Source organism: Rhinolophus sinicus, linkage group LG03, assembly GCF_036562045.2.
Source record: "Rhinolophus sinicus isolate RSC01 linkage group LG03, ASM3656204v1, whole genome shotgun sequence".
Lineage (NCBI taxonomy): Eukaryota > Metazoa > Chordata > Mammalia > Chiroptera > Rhinolophidae > Rhinolophus > Rhinolophus sinicus.
In genome coordinates, this window is record NC_133753.1 from 116,357,148 (window position 1) to 116,380,324 (window position 23,177).

General features: G+C 35.9%; 1 protein-coding gene across 1 annotated transcript in view; it reads right to left on the minus strand.

The window, feature by feature from the left end:
- SRFBP1 (serum response factor binding protein 1) overlaps positions 1-8,854 on the minus strand; it is a 66,057-nt gene extending 57,203 nt beyond the window's left edge. The window contains exon 1 of the mRNA XM_019727996.2: positions 8,712-8,854. Within this exon, the coding sequence (XP_019583555.2) occupies positions 8,712-8,801 (90 nt within the window). The 5' untranslated portion in view covers positions 8,802-8,854. The remainder of the gene's footprint in view (positions 1-8,711) is intronic.
- Between the last annotated feature and the right edge of the window lie 14,323 nt (positions 8,855-23,177).

Consider the following 23,177-nt stretch of genomic DNA (forward strand, 5'->3'; position numbering starts at 1 on the left):
CCTGTCCTTTCAAACGGTTCAGTTAGTCCTTTCTTTTAATTTTTCTCCTTTTAGCCAGTTTAGGTACATGATCAATACCTTCAGCTCACCTATCCCTCTAGTTAACAATCCCTGTAGTTAATCTAGGATGAAAACAACATTCTGGGTTCTTTATCACAGCACTCCAATACAATCCTTTTTTTTTTGTCAACTCACTATACAATGGCTATTTTAAACCCGTTGGCTTTCCTAAAACGTCTGACCTTCCTCTTCATCTTTCCTTCGCTTTCACGGAGAACATAAACATCAGATGGGTACAGTCATTTTTCTACTACCTTGAATACAAATATATTTGCATCACCCACCCTCTTCTATTCATGAAGTTACAATATAAGAAATAACTCCACACATATGTGAGGTTTACCTTTTAACTATGTTTTGGATCCTATCCTTTCTGGCACCCTAACTATAGACTATCCCTTTACTCTAGCATTGCCAATCCCTTAAATGGATGTTTCCCACTGATGTATCATGCCTGAGTCACTTTCATTAAAGATAAGACAAAATATCCTCACCACAAAGTTCACTAGGAACACCCTCTCTTCAGCTGCCTCAGAGCCAAGCTCTTAGAGATGTTCTAACTCACTATCTCCATTTCTGCATGCCACATAATTCCAGTTTGTGAAATTACAGTCTAGTGTCCAGGCCACCAGGGATTTCTCAAAGTCCCTGAATTTAACAGGATTTTTCAGATTTCATTTTACTTGAAATCTCACAGAATTCAACACTGTTGACCACTTCCTCCTCTTGAAACACTTTTTTCCTTGGTTTCCATGACATACGACAGAATCCTCTCCTGGTTTTCCTTCTTCCTCTCTAGTCACTCCATCTTGGTATTTGAAGGCTCATCCCCCTCTAATCGGTCATAAAATGTTAAGAGTTCAGGGGCACTCCTAGGGCAGCTTCTCTTTTCACAATGCATTTTTCAGCCATAAGTGACCTTATATGTGTTATGTTGTTTCAGTTTGCCACCTAAGCAAAGATGACTCAAAAACTTTTACCTTCAGCTGAGATCTCCCTTTTAGCTCCAGACCTAACACCTCACATTTGAGTCCATGTTCTTCATCCCCAGCTGGATGCATTTTTTGGTGTTTCATGCTTCCAGGAATGGAATAATCCTTTCCATTATGAAGCTAGGACTCATTATAGGTAGCGCTTGTTTCTAAATCCCTCACAATAAAAACATTACTAAGTCCTGTGAATTTTATCTGCTAGTTATTGCTCATATTGTACCACTTTTTTTTTTCTTCCTATCTTGACCTGCTAGCTCGCCTGGTTGGGTTACTGGTAATGGGTTTCTCTACATCCACTCTTGCCCCTCTTCAATTTACCCATAACTCAGAGAGAATACATTTTTAACCACAGACTTCATGTCACACCTGTATGTACGTCTCTTCAATGGTTTCCAATTGCTCTTCTCTCAGTCCTCCTTCCCCCTTAGTGTAGTCATGTCTACCAGCAAATCTTTACTCCTGCTGTTTCCTGGGAGGAATGCTCTCGCCCGCCCCATGTTAGCTGCTTAACATCTTATCCGGTTTTGGTTCAACTGTCATTTCTCAGTAAAATCTTTTTTGGCCTCCCTGAGAGTCAAAATTCCCAATCATAAGTGCTTCTAGAACTTATCATGACCGTTATTTTAACATCCTACTTTTAATCTGATTATGTTTAATGTGTTTTTCTCCTAGTAAGTTATAAACTCAGTGAAGGTCAAGTATCTTGTTTTACTCAACACTGCATCTTAACACCTAACGTAGTGGATGGCATACAGTTAAGTGTTCAATACTTGCTAAATAAAAGACCAGAAAGATGGCAATACTCACTTATTCATTCACTGATTCAAATGTATTATACAGTAACAGAATGAAGAATAATCAGGTTTCTTTCCCACTAGATACGTTAATCTCTTTGGAATTTATTTCAGAGTTAGATATATTTAGGACAAAAAAAATCATGCTTGCATGAATGAAAAGCCATTTAGACTAGGTTTAAGTGAAAAAAAGAACTGCGGTATTTCATAAGCAGCATAATAAGGGTTTATGGTATGTTTTCCTGAAAGTTAAGTCATTCATAAAATAAACTAAAAGTGATAAATTATGCATTAAAACATATTAACAAATGTTGTACACTGCAGGTTATGAGACTATATACTGTTTGGTAACTACTTTTAACCAAACTTAACTAATAAGCAGTGGGCAGTGTTGGTCCTCGGTTACATTCCAATCATGGGAAAGCTAGACTCCAATTTTAAAATTCCAATTTAAGAAGTACTATGTTTGTCATTACTGCATAAGGGAATCTAAAAGCAAAGGGAATGCTTCATGTATTTAGTTTTATGCCAATGCCAAAAAACGCATTTCTAGGTTATTACCTTTCTCAGCATTTGTGTACAGGCAGTAGGAAAATTTGGTGAGTTTAATATATTTTAAAAAGTAAGTATATTTACTTTATGTAAAAATGGAATTACACTTTTATTTTTTTTCGCTTCTCACTCCAAGCACTTAGTTTTCTCCAAATATGTATTTAAATTTATTTCTGCAAAGCTGATGAACAGCTACCAACAGCATTTTAGTTAGGACTTAATGGGCTGCCAATTCATTTGCCACTCAGTAATTATGAAGCTGTTTGACAGATGTCCCAGAAGTCAACAAATTGGCTGAAAACAACCAATATCACCAGAAGGCCAATGTACTACTTAAAGGCAATAAGCTTTGGTGAATTCTCCAACCAATCGTAAATAGATCTATCAATGTTAGAAATGTAATAAGGGTATGATATTGTTTGGGAGGGAGAGAAGGAAAGAACTGTGAGCAAGGCGAAAACAGAGGCATAATAATGGAAAGGAAATGTGCTGACAGAAGAAACAAAGTGAAAGAAAAGTGGAAGGAAAGAGTTTGAAGACATAAATTGAAGGACAAATCAGAAGGTATGATCACCAAGACTGACAAGCATAAAATGAGTGCTTCCAAGCAGCAAAAAAATGCATTTAATATAATCTCTAAGAGCAGAAGAAAGAGTAAAGAGGCATGTGCATGCGCGTACACACACAACATACATATGCTAACAGCAAGGTGTCATCTAGAACCTAGACATACAGATGCCCCCCTGGTAAAGTCTGAATGCAGTAATGTAACCTGGATCACCTCTCGCGTAGACAGTACGAACTATGATCATAAATAAACTGGAAAGCTAATATACTTCCTTGGGAAACGACCATTTGTGCATATGGCGGAGAGACAACATAAACACAGGAAAGGGAACCATAAAGAGCGAAAGCTAGCAGTGTCCAACTCAAGAAGATTCCAAAGGAGGGTTGCCCAGGCTCAGAGACTTGAGAAACCCAAACTCTACTGGAATAACTCAGTTACAGGGAGAGATGTGTCATAGCCCAACATTGACTCACACAATTAAAACCCTTTCTGTGGTTCTACATTCCAAGGAGCCGATGTCAATCAGTAGACAGGAAAAAAAAGTGTGCTTTACAATATGAACATCGCTGTTTACATGAGATAAATTTCTTAAACTACCTTTCTCCTTAATATAGTCACTTATAGGCTTATGGTTAATGTGAATTTGCTTCTGAGAGAATGAGCTATACTTTTGGGATGATAATGATCGCAAGTTTCTGATCTTCAAAGCTGAGAGCAAACTTTGGTCCACAAAGTAAACGCTATCTGAATTGACTTTATTTTTTTTTCAATTAAACATTCTTATTAAAAGTTTAAAGTAGGTGCATTTAAATTATGATACTCCCACTTAAAAAAATAATTTATTTTCCAATTACAATTGACATACAATATTGTCAGTTTCAGGTGTACAAAATAGTGACTAGACATTTATACACCTTATGAAGTGATCAACCCGATGTCTGGTACCCATGTGACACCATACACAGTTATCACAATATTACTGACTATATTTCCTATACTGTACTTTATAGCCTGGTGACTATTTTTATAACTGGCAATTTAAATGGAGATTGAGGGGATGGGTGAACCGACTCTTAATTGGCCATCTGCTAGCCAGTCAACTAGCCAGCCTCTTTTACTAATGTACTGACTTTGCCATTCATTTGAATTAACCCATGGTCAGTAGAAAACAACTCCAAGAGCTAGCTAGTATTGTTCTAGGGGAATGTGCAATGCTAATAAAAATCTAAGTATAACTGTGTTTCTTAGAATACATTAAGACTTGTGGTTATTCATTACTCATCTATCAGACTGGCAAATACAAAAAACTGTGACAACACATTCTGGTGGTGAGGCTGAGGAAACAGGCACTCTCATACATTGCTAGTAGGAATGCAAATTGGTATACTCCTTCTAGAGGAAACTGGCAATACCTAACAAAATCCTACTTCTAGGAATCTATCTGGAAGACACATCCCCAACAGCAAAAGGCTATGCACAAAACTATTCATTGCAACATTCTTATAAAACGTTGAATAAGAGATAATATACTGTATAAAGTATACACAATGTATTATTTTTAATCAATGCAGGAGATCTACATGTATTATCATGGATAAACCCTGAAAATGTCTGATGATAAAAGTAACTTTTAGAGTGATATGCATAGTATGATACTGCATTTATACAGTACAATATCACACATGCAAAGTTTAAAATATACAACACAATACTATACACTGGACATTAGCAAGGCTATATATCTTATAACATATATATATGTTACTAAAATTATGAAAAATTTGGGTGAGAAAAACAACTTCCTAAAAGAGTAATAACTACTTCCAGGGAAGAAAATAAAGTGGGTGGAATTAAGTTTATAAAATGGCAAAATAATGACATCTGCAAAATACAGGAAGTAGATTACAAGGCCATTTGTTGGATCTTTTTCCATACGTTTGAATTTTTTCACAGCTAACAAAATTAATTATGGTTTTATATGGAGGGCTTCTAATTTGGCCATTTGGATAATTTATTGTTCAATTATTTTTATGTCTGATGAGCAACAATTTAAAAATTCTAGAGTGCTTGGTGTTTATGTACAACTTAATCATTACTGAGAAAATGCTGCCACCTAGCAAACCTTCCCAGAATCGTTTAACAGCCAAACAGAAAGTGGTTCTCTTAGTATGGATGGACCCTGATTTACTATTTCAGTAACAATTATTAACACGTTGCGTACGGATCACGAGAATCTTCGTTTTTTCTGAGCCATGCGTTAAGGACGGATAATGAGAATTCTCGTTTTTACTGTTGACTCTTTTTTCTTTGCACATTTTATTGAATTATTTGTGTTTCATTAATAACAAAGGAAGCTGCTTTCTGCAGTATCACACCAGGAGGGACTACTAACATCATAGGTGAGTAAATCCTAAAAAATTCCATAGAAAAATAATAAATGACATAGAAGCATTTACGCTTTAAAGAGAAGAGTGCATTTTAAAGTAGTTTCTTTTAAAAACCTGCCGGAACAGAGGGGTATGAAGGATTTAAACCCCGCTGTACGCAACGTGTTAAAAAATAATACAGTCTATTATGAAATAGGAGCTTTGCAACTTTAAAAGCACATAGTTTTTGACATTCTTATCTTTTACAACATATGGAGGCAAATCATTTCATTCTCACTTTAGTTTCTACCTTTAATATCATAGAAAATAGAAAGCAACTTTCTAATGGGTTTGTTGGTAATCTGCTATCAAGAATTACAAAATGTCAGTTTTATATAAAAGCCCTCCGCCTTCCTATGGAATTAAAGTACCTGATCAGATCGTTTCATCTCCTAATCCTGATTTTACAAATCACTGCTGCCTAAAAAAAGCAGATGGCTACAGCAAACTCTACTCTAGTTCTGCAAATTCATTACTCACTAAAAACCAACAGCACTGTTGTTTTCAATTGTGCATCCTTTCTCTATTTCTTGTGGAAGGGAGAAAAAAGTCTATATTTACAACATTATCCCTCCTCATTTAACTATTAAGTGACTTAAGGTGAGCCTTCCATACTTTCATCTGTCCAACAAGTATTTACTTATTACTACCCCTAGACAAAGTCCTATGCTAGAGGTTAGGGAAGTTGCTATAGTAAGTCAGTTAAATATTCTCTCCACAGAAGTACTGGTGAAGATAAAGCATGCATTAAATAATCATAAGATGAAGTAAATAGTAATAGGTTTTTTTTTCTAAAGGTACAATTTTACATTACTTCAGGAGAATTAACATATTTTAAGGACCTAGAGCCAGGAAGTGTTGTCTAAATGTCAGCCTTTATGCTTGGAAATTTTTGAAAAGAATGGATTAAGGGTAGAAGATGACACTGAAAGTTAGCATAACAGGTGGCTCTATAAATAGGCTTTGATTTTCACAAAAGACATTTTGGGTAATTAAATATACTCTCTATTAGATGGACACATAACTTTACAAAAGAAAAAAATTAAAAATTACAAAACAAGGATTCCAATCTAATAAATTACAGATGAGTACCAATATCCCAAAGATAATACTACCACAGATTTATAAACAGTTGGGAATCTGATCAAACCTATGGACTCTTTTCATTCCAGAGATAAACATACAAACATTAAATTATAGGCAGGTCATAGGATCCCTGAAATACATTCCTGGATCTCACTTAAGAGCTAATTTAAGTTATTAAGGATCATAAAAATGATGCCTCAAATTACTCATTCAAAAGATTTGTACTGAGGATATGATCGTGAACAAAAACTTAGTCAGGTGGAGGAAATAAGAAATCTCTCACATTCACATACACAAACTAAGCAACTATTACAAGTGCTTTTTAAAAAGGAGAAGTGGTGCCAGAAGAGCTTATATAAGGGGTAAATGAAAGTCAAGAATGGTTTTCCTGAGAAAGTGACAAGTAAAGCAGAAATATGAAATGAATCTCAGGAGTCTCAGGGAAAAGGAAAAGCATATGCAAAGAGTGTGCAGAGTGCTACGCTAGATAGTGGAGGAAGGCCAGTGTAGCTCAAGTACAGAAACTCAGGTGGTGGGGGGACAAAGGGGAGTGGTATAACCGAAGGTAAACAGACTGGCCTTGTTTAGCTAATGGCTAACGGGAAACAACTGACAGCCAACTAGTCACAGCTGATGACCACCTACTGCCCGAGCCAGCACCTTTCCTCGTGAGGCCAAGAGCCTGGAAAGTGCTCTCTGGGACTGTCGCCACACTGTCATTACTCTTCCCAGAGTAATTTCAAATTGATCAGGAAGCTCACTAGTATTTCCAGTGAATTCCCAAGGACATCACTCCGATTAAAGTCTTTTATACCTCATAGGTAATCTAATGGAAAAAAGCCCACCAAATGTTCTCTGGTACTAAAACAAGCTTAACATACATTCATGAATATAATATATGCTAAACGCCTTCAGAGTTTTCCTCTTCAATAAACCCTGTACTCCACTGCCAAGTGAAATCCAGCCTTACTAACCTGGCAGTACGAGAGTGGTATATTTCAGTTTTATTTCCTACTTCATCCCACACGTTGTCATTAAGGAAGTCTTATCTGGCCCTATACCATCTAAGGGGTTTCCTACTACCACCCCTTCCCTGCTTATAGTAACCCCTCGCTGGAATGCCTTCTTCCCTTTTACTGAATCACTGACTGCAATTCCTGCATAAGATCCTTAAATACCAATAACAAATGTCACTTACTTCACTTTGCCTTCTTTGGAAACTTTTCTGCACTACTTGTCTTTCTGGGCATTATTCTGTACCATAGATGGGTGCTGCTTACCTTTTCCTACCTGAGTTTAAGTTGCTTGAAAATAGGAAGCATGTCTTACACAACCGTGTAATAGGAACAGTGCCTTGCTTATGGCAGGCAGACACTTACATATTCACTGAATAAGGAGGATAAAGAACTTCCTTTGCTGTAGCTGTCCGGTGCTCATTTGATCCTTGCTTTTCAGGCTTACTCTTAGTCTTCACGTGACTTAGGACTCCCTTGAATAGAAGCAGAAACTGGAAGGGGAGAGTGGGAGAAAGGGTAGCCTGGACATTTAGCACGTTACGGTGGAGGTGATGAGAGCAAATGTTTGCTGAGACGGGATTTAAAAGAATAGAAGGGAAATTGGGGACAGCAACTATAAAAACAGCTCTTGAAGTTTTGCTATAAATGAAAGCAAAGAAACGGGACAGTAGGTGGAAGGAGAAACGAGGTACTGAGCGTACATCATCACGAACGATACGTACGATCTCATTCAAGATCAGTGATTTCTTAGGAGAAACTACAGTTCTCAATCCCTTCCCGATATTTTCGGCTGCCAATAAAAGACAGGTAATCTGTACGAAGAGTTTACTGTCAGACACTGCAACCACCTGACATATTCTAATTAATTTCTCACAACCTGTGAGGTACTATATACTACCACGAAGTTTCGTTTTACACACGAGGGCACTAAACATAGACACTAAATGAACTCCCCAAAGTCCCACAGATGAAAATACATGGGGCCTGAAGGCCAGAGACACGGCTCTTGAATCGGTCACCGAGAAACCGTGAAGGGGTGTTGCCGCTGCCCTGCTCCAAGTTCCGGAAAACCAGGCTAGGCCCACCAAAAAAGCTGCCGCAGCCGCACAGCCCATCCTTGCCTCGGGCCAGATCACGGGCCCTTCAGCAAGACGCAGTAGAGCCCAACTGAAGGACCTCAAAGTCAGCCCCACAGACTCTCAGACCTCGGTGCTCACCTCGTTATTGAGGTTCAACGTCCCTGGTTGAGCCATGGTAAGTCTAGGAAGAGGGTCTGCAGCTGCCGGCACGCGAACTGTGTCTGCCATGTTGCGGCTGCGTTGCCACACCCCTCAACGGTGGCCTCTTCAGCCCAAAATGCTTCCGTCGTTTTCTCGAGCCAGTGCAAAAGGAACGCGAACTCCGAAAGAAAAAACGGAACTATGGGGAAACAACTTCCGGAGCAGAGTGCTACACGCCGGAACTGCGCGTTCCTATGGAAACCTAGCGCGGGCGGGAAGTTGGTTGAACGTTCTGCGGTGTTTCTTGCCAGGTATAGAGTAGACTGGGCTCTCATCGTAAGGACCTTGCTTTTCGTGTCCCAAGAGGTGAAAGAGCTTTTGTGGAAGCATCACTCGACTCACTAATTTTTGCCCGGAATTACCTAGCGTTTGTGGAGATTCCTGTGCTTCTAACCAGCACCCTTTATTAGATAGAACTTTTTGTTCCAGCCTCACATTATAACTGAGGCACAGATTTTTTTCCTGCACACTTTAAGAAAGTTTAAGTGACTATAATGAACGTTTCAAGCAAAACCAGGATGCACATTTGCTGCGGCATGTGGGAATGGCTATTTTGAGGTATTAGCCTGCAGGCTGAGGAAACATGAGGGAATGAGTCTATAATATATTGAATAATAATTAACACCTGTAGTACTGAGTGTTAAAACGAGTCAAGTGCTGGGACAAACGCATTGCATGAATTATCCAAAATATTCATAGAAATCCAATGAGATAGGAATTATTCTTATTTTACAGATGTGGAACCTGTTTTTGCCCAGAGTTGCCCACCTGGAGCTAACCACTGCTATAGGACTGCAGAGCTGCTTACAAAAACTGGGGCCCAGTGCAAAATGAAAATGCAGTACCCCTCATTCAAAAAGTAGGAAAAAGTTTCTTCTTTTCTTCCATGGTGTCTCTTGATCTGTCATTTTTTAATTTGGTATTTAATATGGTGCTCCCTCAATCACAGGAATACTTGTAGGGCTAGTGCACACCCACACAAGTGCCTGGACCCTTGCCCCAGTACTCAGGGAGGACTGCATGTGCTAGAGCAAGATGGAAGCAATTGTTGGGCACAGATAGGGAAATGGGAAGCCAGAGAACCCAACTGGGAGGTTGTGGGAGGAAGGCCCACACATGACCTGAGACTAAGCCCTTGATGTATGTTTCGTTGTCCTCCTGCACTTACAAAACTCAAATTCACAGGTAAAATCAAGAATTTCAAGACTCTGATGAGAGAACATTTAAGTCAGGCCCACTCTGAGCCTCTGTCCAAGAAATGTACGGTCCAGAGCCTCCATGTCAAACCATCTCCCTCTTTGATGCTACAGTCTCAAAAATTATTTTGATTCTTTACAGAGGTTATTCTATTAGCAAACTAGTGAAGCTATGCACATTTCTGCTAGCGATAATAATGTGTTTGTATGAATCAGGTTACAAGTTTCTCTAGAGAACACATCAAACCACTTCCATATAAAAATGCATTGATAAATTGAAGAGTGAAACTTCTACTTTCCAAAATACATTGTTAAAAGTCAAAAGAAAAGCTACATTTCTCTAAAGAAATTTGAGAAAAAAAATTGCAAATAACATATTTCATAAAGGACTTTTATCTAGAATACATATATAAAGAGCTCTCCAAACTCAATAAGTAAATAAACAACCCAATGAAAACGTGAGCAAAAGCTGAGAACAGATACTTTCACCTAAAAAGACAGTGGATAACAAATAAGCACATGAATATATGTTCATCATCATCAGGGAAATGCAAATTAAAACCGCAATTTCATACCATTACACACCTATTAGAATAGTTAAATGTAAAAGTCTGATCGTACCAAGTGCTGGTGAGGCTGGGGAGCAACTGAAACTCAAGCATCATTTGTGGGAAGGTACAATGAAGAATCACTTTAGAAAGAGATAAGTAGTTTCTTAAATTACACATCCACAGCCATATGATCTAGGCTTTCTTCTAGATCAATAAAGAAATTAATACACATGTCCATATAAAGACTTAAATTTGAATGTTTGGAGAATTTTTATTTGTAATAGCCAAAATATTAAAAGAACAAATTTCTGTTCAACAGACAAAGGGATAAACTGTGGTATTCACACACAGAGAGAAACAAGCAGGCATACACACACACAGACACACACACACACACACACACACACTGGACCACCACTTAGAATAAAAACGAATGACACACTACAATTTGGATTAATTTTAAAATGATTATGCAGAGAATTCAGACAAAATATATACTGTAAAACTCTAGAAAATGAAACTAATGTATAGTGACAAAAAATAGATCAATGTTTGCCTAAAGACATAGGGGATGAAGGATGGAATGATGGGAGGGACAAATCACAAAAGGTCAGAGGAAACTTGGGGGTGATTGATATGTTCATTATCTTGATTTTGATCGTGGTATCACATTGTATACATATGTCAAAGCCTATACACTAATTATGTACAGTCTATTGTGTGTTATATACATCAGTAATGCTGTTAAATAAATACACTGACCATTGAACAAGCACTTCCACTTCTAGAAAAAATATGCTACAATTAATAGTGGTACACATTAATGATTCATATACAAGGATACTTATTACAGGAGTGTAATAAACGATTGGAGACAACCTGTCCATTAACACATAACTGATTAAATAAATGTTTCCATTCAGAAGAATAATCAGCTCTTTATTTACTGGAATGGAAAGCTCTTCTTAATATATTCTTTAATGAGTAAATCACATGGCAATACACTAGAGTATGCTATCATTCATGCGTAGTTGGAGGAAGGATATGAGCATACACACACCACATTTACTTGATTGTATAGCATTTTTGCTCCCTTGAGGAGAAGTCAGTGGCTGCGGAACATAAGTAAAGTCTACCATGTGCCCTTTTGTATCTTTTAAATTTTGTACTGTATTCTAGTACAAAATTTTAAAACAAAATTTAAAATATGTTCTCATGGTTTTTGTTGCAATTGTGAATGGCAATATGTTCTCTCATTTCTGCCCATGTTAGCTGGTAATTCCAGTATAGATGTAAGTTATGAATTTTTATTTTGGATATATTTGTTATACAATGACTTTTCCTGTCTTTTTTTTTCTTTTGATGGAGGAAAATTTGTAGGTCTACCATCATATTATCGGAAAGAGAATTACATCTACTTTTAGTATTTACACCAATTGTTTTATTTTTAGTGTATTATTATATTTGCTAGAACTTATAAAAGAAAGATAAATAGTAACTGTGATAGTGAGTATCCCTAGTTTTTTCCTGATATTAATGGGAATGGCTTTAACATTTCACCATTTGAAATAATATTTGGTATTTGTTATGGTAACTAGTTTAATAAAATTCAGGTAGTTTTCTTCTATTTTTTAGAAGTTTTTTTATAGGTAGAAATTTTGCTTATATGTGGAATCTAAAGAACAAAATAAACAAAGAAACAAAACAGAACACATTCATAGATACAAAGAACATTTTGATGGTTGCCAAATGGGAGGAGTGTTGGGGATTGGTGTAAAAGGGAAAAGAGGTAAGAAGTACAAATTGGTTGTTACACAGTAGTCATGAGGGTGCAGTGTATAGCATAAGGAATATACTCAATAATATTATAATAACTGTATGGTGTCAGATAGGTACTAGATTTATTGGGGTGATCGATGGGAGGGGGGTTGGGGAAACAGGGTGAAAAGGTAAAGGGATTAAGAAGTACAAATTGGTAGTTACAAAATAGTCATGGGGATATAATGTAAAGCATAGGGAATATAGTTAATAATATGGTAATAACTATATATATAGTGCCAGATGGGTATTAGACTAGTCAGGGGGCTCACTTCTTAAATTATACAGATGTCTAACCACTACGCTGTACACCTGAAATTTATAAAATATTTAAAAAGGGGGGAAAAGGTGAAGGGGAATAAGAGATTGAAGTTTTCAGGTATAAAACAAGTAAGTCATGGAGATGTATCATACATCATGGGGAATATAGTCAATAATATTGGGATAGCATAGTATGGTGTCAGATGGTTGCTGGGTTTAGTTGATCACTTCTTTAGTAATACAAATGTTAACAACTATGGTGTACAGCTGAAACTGATACAATATTGTATGTTAGCTATATTTTTAATAAAAATATTAAAAAGAATAAATAAAATATATCATGGGGAACTGATGTACAGCGCAGGGAACTAGTCAACAATATCGTAATAATTTTATATGGTGAAGATGGTTATTAGACCTATCGTGGTGATCACATTGTAAGGTATATAAATTTTTAATCATTATGTTATACACCTAAAACTAATATAACAATGTATGTCAACTATAATAAAAACTTTTAAATAAATCAATGAATAAATAAAATGTAATGCAAAGCTACAGTAGTCGCAATGGCGTAAAAACAGACATATATACATACTTATGGAATAGTCCAGAAGTAAACCCACACATATAAGATCAACTGATTTTCTACAAGGATGTCAAAAATACACATTGGGGAAAGATTGTTCCTTCAATATATGCTGCTTTGAAAATTGCGTATCTACATTCAAAATAATGAAATTGGACTCATTACATCAGACACAAAAATCAACTCAAAATTCATATAACTCCTAGAAGAAAACACAGAGAAAAAGCTTCTTAACATTGGCGTTGGCAGTGATTTCTTGGATATGATACTAAAAGCTCGGGCAGCAAAGGCAAAAATAAGTGGTATTACATCAAACTCAAAAGCTTTGGAACAGCAAAGGAAACCATCACAAAATGAAAAAACAACCAACACATGGAACAAAATACTTACAAAACATATATTTGATAAAGGGTTAATATTTAAAAATATGTAAGGAACCCACGCAACTAGCAAAAATAACAGATAACCCAATTTGAAAATTAGGCAAAGGACCTGAATGGACATTTCTCCAAAGAAGACATACAAATAGCCAACAGGTATGTGAAAAAGTGTTCAATGTAAGTAATCATCTATGAAACACAAATCAAACCACATTGAGATATTACCTCACATCTGTTAGGAAAGTTATAATAATAATAATAATAATAATAATAATAATAACTATTGCTGATGATGTGGAGAAAAGGAAATCCTTGTATACTGTTTGTGGGAATGTAAGTTGATGTAGCCAACTTACATGGAAAAAAGTATGGCAGTTCCTAAAAAAATAAAAAATAAAACTATATGATCCAGTAATCCCACGACTGGGTATATTTCCAAAGGAATTAAAATCAGGGTCTTTAAGAGATATTGCCATACTTAGTGTTCATTGAAGTCTTATTCACAATATTCAAGACAGGGAAGCAACCTAAATATCCATCAATGGATGATGGGATAAAGAAAATATATACATATTTTGGACTATTACTCGGACTTAAAAAAGAAAGAAACCCTGCCATTTGTGACAGCATGTATGAATCTGGAAGACATTATGCCAAGTGAAATAAGCCAGACACAGAAGGACAAATACCACATGATAGTACTTACATTAGAAATCTGAACTCATACTGTAGAATCAAAGAGTAGAATGGTGGTTACAAGAGGCTGGATGGAGGAGGAAATGGGGAGTGATTAGTCAAGGATACCAAGTTTCAGTCATAAAAGATGAGTAAGTCCTAGAGATCTGCTGTACTGCAGAATGCCCATAGTTAACAATATTGTGTACTTAAAAGTTTGCTAAGACAACAGATATTTTTAAATCTGTTTACTAAAAAAAAGTAAGTAGGCACTATTTCATCTCATGGCAGAATAGTATTCCATTATGTATATATACCACATCTTTATTCAATCATCTGTCGAAGGACACGTTGGTTGTTTCCATGTCTTGGCCACCATAAATAAAGCTGCAATGAACATCAGAGCACGTATCTTTACAGATAAATGTTTTCAGATTTTTTGGGTAGATATCCAGGAGAGGGACTGCTGGGTCATATGGTAATTCTATTCTTAATTTTTTGAGAAACCTCCACACTGCCTTCCATAGCAGCTGCTGCAATCTGCATTCCCACCAAAAGGGTTCCTTTTTCTCCACAATCTCTCCAACACTTGTGCCATTTGCGAAAACATGGATGGATCTTGAGATTATTATGCTAAGTGAAATAAGTCAGGCAGAAAAAGTCGAGAACCACATGATTTCATTGACATGTGGGATATAAACCTGAAAGTAACAAAGGAACAAGATAAACAAACAAAAACAAAACTCATAGACATAGACAATAGTTTAGTGGTTACCAGAGGGTAAGAAGGTTAGGGCGGTCGTAGATGAGGGTAAATGGGATCAAATATATGGTGATGGAAGGAGAACTGACTCTCTGGGTGGTTAGCACACAATGTGATATATAGATGACGTATTACAGAATTGTACACTTGAAACCTATGTAACTTTACTAACTATTGTCACTACAATAAACTTTAAAAAAAAAGTAGGGCAGGAGGAAGCTTTTGGAGGTGATGGATATGCTAATGCAATAGATTTTGGTAATGGTTTCATGATGTATACTTATCTCCAAAGTCATCGAATTGTATATATTAATTATGTACAACTTTTTGTGTGTCAATCATACCTCAATAAAGTGATTTATTTTTTTAGAAAGGGAACAATATGAGCTGGCACTAACGGGATTCTACACCTTTCTCTTACTTGAATGAGTTGGTAAAATCAGTTATTGGGGATCCTGTCTTTTTTTTAAGCATGTCATTTACAATTTTTAGTACTCAAACTATTAGTAATTTACCTCACAACAGACTGCAACACAACTGAATGTTTCGATTCCACCTGAGAACCTGTGCATTAAGTTTTCCAGTTATTCTGGCTCTATGCTTTCAATCCTCTATCCCCTGGATGGCAGTGTTGTTCTCCAAATTTCACAGTGCAATGGAAACTTGGAATGTTAAAGCAATCTAAATGAAAGGATTATGGTAGCATTTTCTGAATTTGAAAGAAAATAGATCTATCAGGTTTTATATTTATTTAATGTCTAACATTAATCCCTCTGGTTTCAGTTTTTGAAGTAAATAAATAATAATAAACCCACTAATTGAACTAGTAATGGATTTAAGATTCAATATGGTATATATACAGAGGGTGCTGTGGGGACAGAGCCCCAGAGAGCAGTTTCCAGGCTCTCGGCCTCACATGGAGGGGTGCTGGTTCAGGTAGTAGATGGCTGTCAGCTGTGGCTAGTTGGTCGTCAGCTGTAACCATTGAGCCATTGGCCACTAATATAACTGCTGCGGCTACGTTGGGGAGTCGAGGAGAGTCGTCGGTCGGTTGGCAGAAAAGTGGACAGCAGGTCGCACGTGGTGTGAATCCAGCTTCCAGTGAAACTATAGTGGTATGACTCCCCTACCTATGGCTCCGTGGGTGTTCCTTTTTGGCCTAGCCACATCCTGCGTTCTTGTGTGGGGAGCGGGAGCTGAGACCCTGCATGACATTCCACGTGATAGGTGCCAAAAAATGTATATACATTTTAATAAAACTATTAAAATTATACTCAATACGTACCGATAACAAAAGGTAAATACAAGTCACATTTGTCTTCTGCAATTACAAGAGGTGCTCAAAGTGGTTACCATCAGCGTCCAGGCACTTCTGATTGTGGTGAACTACTGCTTGAGCAGCGTTGACTAAAGTGTCCACTTGAAAACATTTTTTGGCACTCCTGGGGTGTGTGTACTATCATACTGAAGAGTATAACTAGTTATTGTATAGGAGACAGGTAATTGGCAAGTCATTCAGCTAATATGTTTACTAATTGAATCCTGTAACATTATTTTTGTCTAAGTTCCATTTGCATCTAATCTATAGATTTGTTGCTTTATATCTCTAGGAAAACTCTTCTTGGAATTTTAGATTTTAAAATTTTGAAATAGCTAGTTAATATCAAGTTAATAGGTAGGTAATAGCTAGTTAATAGAAATTACATAGCCAAGTTTTATAGACTCTGAAGGGAGGGAGCTGACACTTACTTAGCAGTTTAGCATTTTGCCTAAGAACTTCGGCTCTGGAATCAGAGTAGCTGTTATCAAATTCTAATTCTCTTAATAGTTATGTGCCCTTGGGCAAATTATGTAATCTCTATGTGACAGGGTTTCTTTATTTATGAAAATGGGAATGATGATCAAACTCAGGATTGTTGTGATGATTAAATGAAAATACAGTGTAGTGTTCTTGGTGAATATTTGCCTCTTAATAATTTAAACAGCCATTATTTTCCCGCATCTCATTTGATCTTGATGGTAACTGTGAGACAAGCGTAGTACATATGAGGCATTCATGTCTTGTGAATAACAAATATGCCTGAAGTCATAGAGCTGTAGAGGGCAACCCAAGTCTTGACACAAAATCACTATTGGCAGTTTTATAACTCTATGATAAGAATGTATAAATTATATTAATAACTTATGATCACCATGCTGTTTTCTCATTCATCCAATTATTTATTGAATATTCAATAATTAGTGAGCTAATGCATATAAAATACATAAACCTTTTCCTATGTATGATTTATTTCTATTATTTGCCAACTATCCCAAGATAGGCTCAAGACTGGGCAAACTAGTCTACAATAATTTAAAGCTAAGTTCAGAAAACATTATTAAACCCAATTCAGATTAATTTTTAATATAATAATTGGCTTTGATTTATTTTAATCAACATTTAAAGACAACCAACCATCTCTCTGATGGCCAGCACAATTGTAAGCCTCTACAAATGGATAGTGAGAGAGTTGGACACAGATTTTTTAATGTGAAAGGAAACCTTGCATCTATTCAAGATAAGACAAATGAAAACAGTTTGAAATTACACAGAGTGAAACTATTTTGAAGTTTACAAATATAGAAACAATGTGTTGTAGGATAAAATTAGAAATTAAATGAGGCAAAGAGAAAAGAAAGGCAGGCAAACAAGATGAAACCAAAACAAGGTTAATATATAAATGGATGTCACGATGTACTTTACCTTATTTAGGGATGAATCATGGGTTAAACTCTAAGATTATAGTGCTATTTTGATGCTCAGAGTCTGTAGCATAAAATATGTCTTGTTTTTAGAAGTTTAATTAGTGCTGATGCTAAGATCAAAGAGAAATACCTCAACTAGGTCCTCCTCCCTGAAACCATCAAGTCATGGAAAACGTTCTCAACATCTTTATAGTAAACAGTCTTTTTTTTTCTTTCTTTTTTAAATTTTATTTATTTATTTATTAATTTTTTTGGTTTACTATATATCTGTCCTGAAAAGTACTTACATTTTTACATTTTGATGTTCTACAGCTAGAGGGCATCCTAGGTTTTTTGTTGTTTGTTTTGTTTTTTTCAGTTTCAGGTGTACAAAACAATGTAATAGTTAGACATTTACACCCTTCACAAAGATTCACCAATGTGTAGTTTCAAAATACTACGATAAATATCAAGTTGTTTAAAAGTGAGAGAGTAGTTCATCTTCCAGCCTTAAGAGACTAACAAATTCTGGGATTACTTTCTGCTGTAAACAGGTAGAAAACTGGGTAAAATGCATGGAATCTAATATATAATTCATATAGAATTTTCATACATTGGACAACAGACAGCACTGGGCTGTAATCCCTTATAGAAAACAAACAAATGAAGATAAACCTATTCAAGGTGTTTTTCTACGGTTTCAGTGTCAGTATTAATTATACTTTCTCTAAACAATGTATATTTTACATTATGAACATTTTGAGTTTTAAAATTATTCTATTGTATTATTTTAAGCTGGAAAATCACCCCAAAATACCATGCTGTCATTTAATTTGTTCCCTAACCCCTGTATTTCCTGTGATTTGGTACTTCAATCTGGAGGCTAAATAGGATTCTGATTTTTTAAAACTAAAACACTTCATTGGTAATACTATTTACCTCCATGAGAAAGCATGAATATGTGAGTCCTTCTTGGACATCAGTACCCATTATGATCATTGTCTATCTCCATTAATTTCTTAATGGTTCCAAAGTAGTAACATTTTAATTCCATCATTTGTTCTCCATTTAGGAGATGCCCTAAATGAAAGTTTTCCTTTTCAATTATTTGGTTATGTTAAGGTACAATTATGTAAGAGAGACAGATTAAATATTTGATAGTGTTTATCTGTTTTTTAAAAAAATTGGTTTCCTAGCATACTTATGGAGTTTTCTAGGTTTTTTTTAATGCTTGTTTTAGAAAAATAAGTACCAACTTTAGGGGAAAAATAATCTACCTCACTGGGGTCTTAATCCTACTAAGTTGACCAGTTGGTCAGAGAGTAAGTAAAGGTAGATCATATGATTTCTTGTAGCTATCAGAAATTACCTATAGGCTACTCAGCTACTTCCAATCCTTTCTTAGATTCATTGCAGACAAGTTGAAATGATACTGCCACTTTTTTTCTAGGAGAAAAGTGAAGCAACAGGTGCAAGAATCTTAAGTAAAAAATGGGGTATGCAGAGGGATGTGCATTATTTTGAGATGGGGTATCACAAAGCCAAAGGTTGTTGAGAGAGTCTGTACTTAGGCTGCCATTGGATTAGGCATGTTGATTTTCCAGAGTGAACCAGCATAAAAAGAACCAGAGAAGAAGATCCAGCTGTGTTTTAGGACACATAAAAGGTAAAAAAACAACAAATAAACAAAAAAACAAACAAACAAGAAACCTTGTTCTGTTACTAAGTTCAACAAGTGATTGCTGAGCTGAAAACTGAACATAAAGAAAAAATGTTCGAGGCTGCACAGGCCATATGATGAAGAGAAGACCAAGATCAATGGTAAAGTCAAAGGGTCCAGGATAATTGCTTTAAAAAAGTTGGAGAATCCAAGGGTCATGTTCAATGAGCCATTTCCAAAAGACTTGAACAGTAAGATGCAGAAGGAAGAAATTCTTAAGGTACTGAGGTGCTCAGTCCTTAATTTATTCTTGGGTGATCTAATTTGTTTCAGATTTCGGGTAAGTGACAGATTATGTATGTTTGATTATATGCTGACTTAAATGCTGTATATATCTTTACCAGACTAGAACTCAGTTTTAGAAGGAGTTGCTCTAATTTTTGTTCTTTGGATGAAAAAAAGAACTGTTAATTCTAATAGAGCATAAATTAAGAACCATGAATAACAACTTCTTGTCAGAAATCCTAGATGGAAAGATAACAATTGCTTGACAACTTCATCCTCCTGCCCACGTTACAAATTATCTTATTGACATTGAGATTCAGCAGCACTAATACACAGCTGAAACCAGACTATAAATGAAAGAAGCTGCTATAATTCTTACAGTTGCCTCAGTTCTGTTATATTGGTTGTAGCTAATAGAGGATTATATCTTACTTAGTATATGTCCAGTCATTAATATAAGAAACACTATTAACTAAATAAAAAAAATTCAAATTGAGTATAGCCCAGGGAGCAATAGTGTAAACAATGTTTTATCAGTGGAGACAGATCAATCAGCAAGATGGAATAGGTAGGTAGAACAAAACTAGATAATTATAAAAACGTTTTAAAAGAAATTATTTTTCATGTAAGGATGCTGACTATGTCTTTATGTCTGACAGTGTATCACATCCAAGTGCTGACAGAGGTAGTTTTTAACAAATACCATCTTTGATTAGAATTTCGATAACGTCCTAGCATTAAATGATTTTATATCCACCCAATCTAGAATACTGTATCTAAACAGAAGTGGGGAAAATGGATACATGAACTTGGGAGAATGATGCATCACCCATGTACAATCATTTTGTGTCAAAAAAAAGCCCAAAACTATAGTTTTAGTTTTCTATTTTACCTTATAATTAAGATTTTTTTTGTAAGATAGCTTCTATACAAAGTAAGGAAATGGTCTTTCCCTTTAGGATGAATGACTTTTTTCAGTTTTCAGAAAGTGAACCTTACATTTTCATAGTTATAGTTAACACAAGAAAATTTCATATTTTAAATGCAGGACTCAGTTGCAATATACTCATGTAGTCGTATATTCTTAATGAAAAGTGATCTCTACCTGGATCCACTAATTAGAGAAATTTTATGCCCTAAATGTATTGGAACATAATACCAAAAATGAAAATGCATTTCTGAAATGATTCTTAACTTTTTTCTTTAAGAAAGAGTCTCCTATCGTCACACATATTTTATATATTTATTAGGGTTTAAGTTCATTCTTCATTGGCTTTGTATTAAGGTTTTCAGAATTGCACCAATGTGATACCATAGCCAAAACAACTAGGCCATCACTCTTATGGAATGAGGGAACCATGTGAGTTCCTGTAATGCCAGCAAATGTTTTGAAATAATACTAAATTTTGTTTGATCCAACTCTGTAACTGTTCTCAGAAAGATTATGTTTGCAGTTTGGTTGACTTTATACAGTGTTTCAGGGTATGTAATAGTAATAGGCTCATAATGACAATGTTATGGCTCTTGGAAGTATTACTAAATAAAAAATTTTGACATAATATATCAGAACTGCTCTTTTCTAGCTCTTTGCATATTTGAACTTACTATTGAATATACTACACAGTAGATAGTCAGGGAGTGATCAGGTTTTAGTTCAATATTTAAAACTGCTAAAAGCTACTTAGCAGTCCACACTCATTCCCTGATTCTGTAACCCAAATTTTACCATACAAGTTCACATCTGTATTCAACTTCATGTTACAAGTGCAGTTCATTGTATTTCCCATAATTCAAGACTTCTCAACTTCTAAATCCTCCCAACTCCTACTATTTCCTGGCCCTATGATCATCCCAGAAGGTTGTCATGAATTTTCCTCTTACCTTGCTTTTTATATCAATTGCCTCAGCCTGTTGCTTCTTTTTTTCTAAACACGTATCTCTTCATGCTTCTCCATTCCTATTGCCAAATTTCTAGCTCAGGCATTAACCATCTGTCACCTGCCCTTGCAAGAATCTTCTTAACTGGCCTTTCTGCTTCTAGAATGATACCTTCTAATCCAAGCTCTATACTGTGTCTCCAGAATAATTCTTATAACAAAGATATGTGATTATCTCACTTCCCTCTGTACATTTTTTAATGGTTCCCCACTGCTTATAGGATAATTTTAAACCCTTTCCATTTGGCATGTAATACCTTGAAGTTTCAACTATTATAACTCCTACCCTTGCACTTTATATACCACAAATATTCAACCATTGTGCTTGTAATCCCTGTAACTTTCTACTGTCACAAGCCTCTGCGCCTTTACTCAGGCTGTCCCCACTGCTTGACAATCCCCTTCCCACCTGTCTGTCTAAATATCTACTCTATTTTCATACTTTTGGTAAGATACTCACATCTCCGTCTCCCCTTCCATCATTCAGAACTTCATCACCCTGTTGGTCTCTGAGACCAACAGGACTATTCCCATCATCTTTGATTTCTGTGTATTTTATTCCACACCAGGAGCTCTGGACTGTCATTCCCATGTGGCTTGAGTTTAACCTCATCTGACTCCATTCCTTACCCCTATTCCCAATTTCATTCTTTAAGCTGCTAGTACACACTCTGGAACTTGTGAATTGTCCTTATCAAAATCTCCTATATATTCAACCTAATCATTAAACATTTCCTTCACCTTCGTGCCATAACCAAGACTTGGTTGTACCCTCACCACACTATTTTTCATGTAGCTTTCTTAGGTAGTGGCTATTTTTCCTCCTATGGCCCTTTTGCCTCAGAGCCTAAAATTGGAATAGATGCCCTTTTTGTTTCTCTCCGTTGTGTCCAAAATACTGTTCCTCCCTCCTGAAAAGCATCCAGGATTGAAGCTTCTGCCATCAGACTGTGTCACCGCTGTTAGTGTTTCTGTTAGCTACACACAGGCCAATCTCTCTTATTCCTTGAATATTTGAGTTCATTATTTGAGTTCACTGGTTCACTATCGCTTTCTCCAGTACAATACATACAGAATTTTGGTGATTTCCATGTCGATTCAAGTAGATGAACGTTTCAGCTCCTGCCCTGGTTTCTCAATTCCTTAACTTTCCTTCAGTTACCCTATTTTTTTTTTTACCCTAAAACAGCCACTGATATCATGTTCTTACTCTAAACTAGCCATAACCAACAACTGCACTCCTTCTTCCCTAATCGTAATTGTAAGCATTATGCTTTCTTTTCATTCCCAGCATTTAGTCATTCAGTAATTGACAAATAAATGGTAGATGAATGGATGAAGATCTCTTCTTAGAGTAATGCTAGCTAGCCAGTTAACACAATAGGATAAGTCCCACTGGATCACTCAAATCCCCAATTAGGTTACTTTGATAAATCAGACAGGGAACATTGCCAAGTTATCAGGACACAGTTTATAAGCAAGTCAGGCTTTTGCTTGAAATACTCTTCTTATATTTCCTTACATCCTAAAGAAGTGACAAAACTGAAATTTATTGCATGAGCAA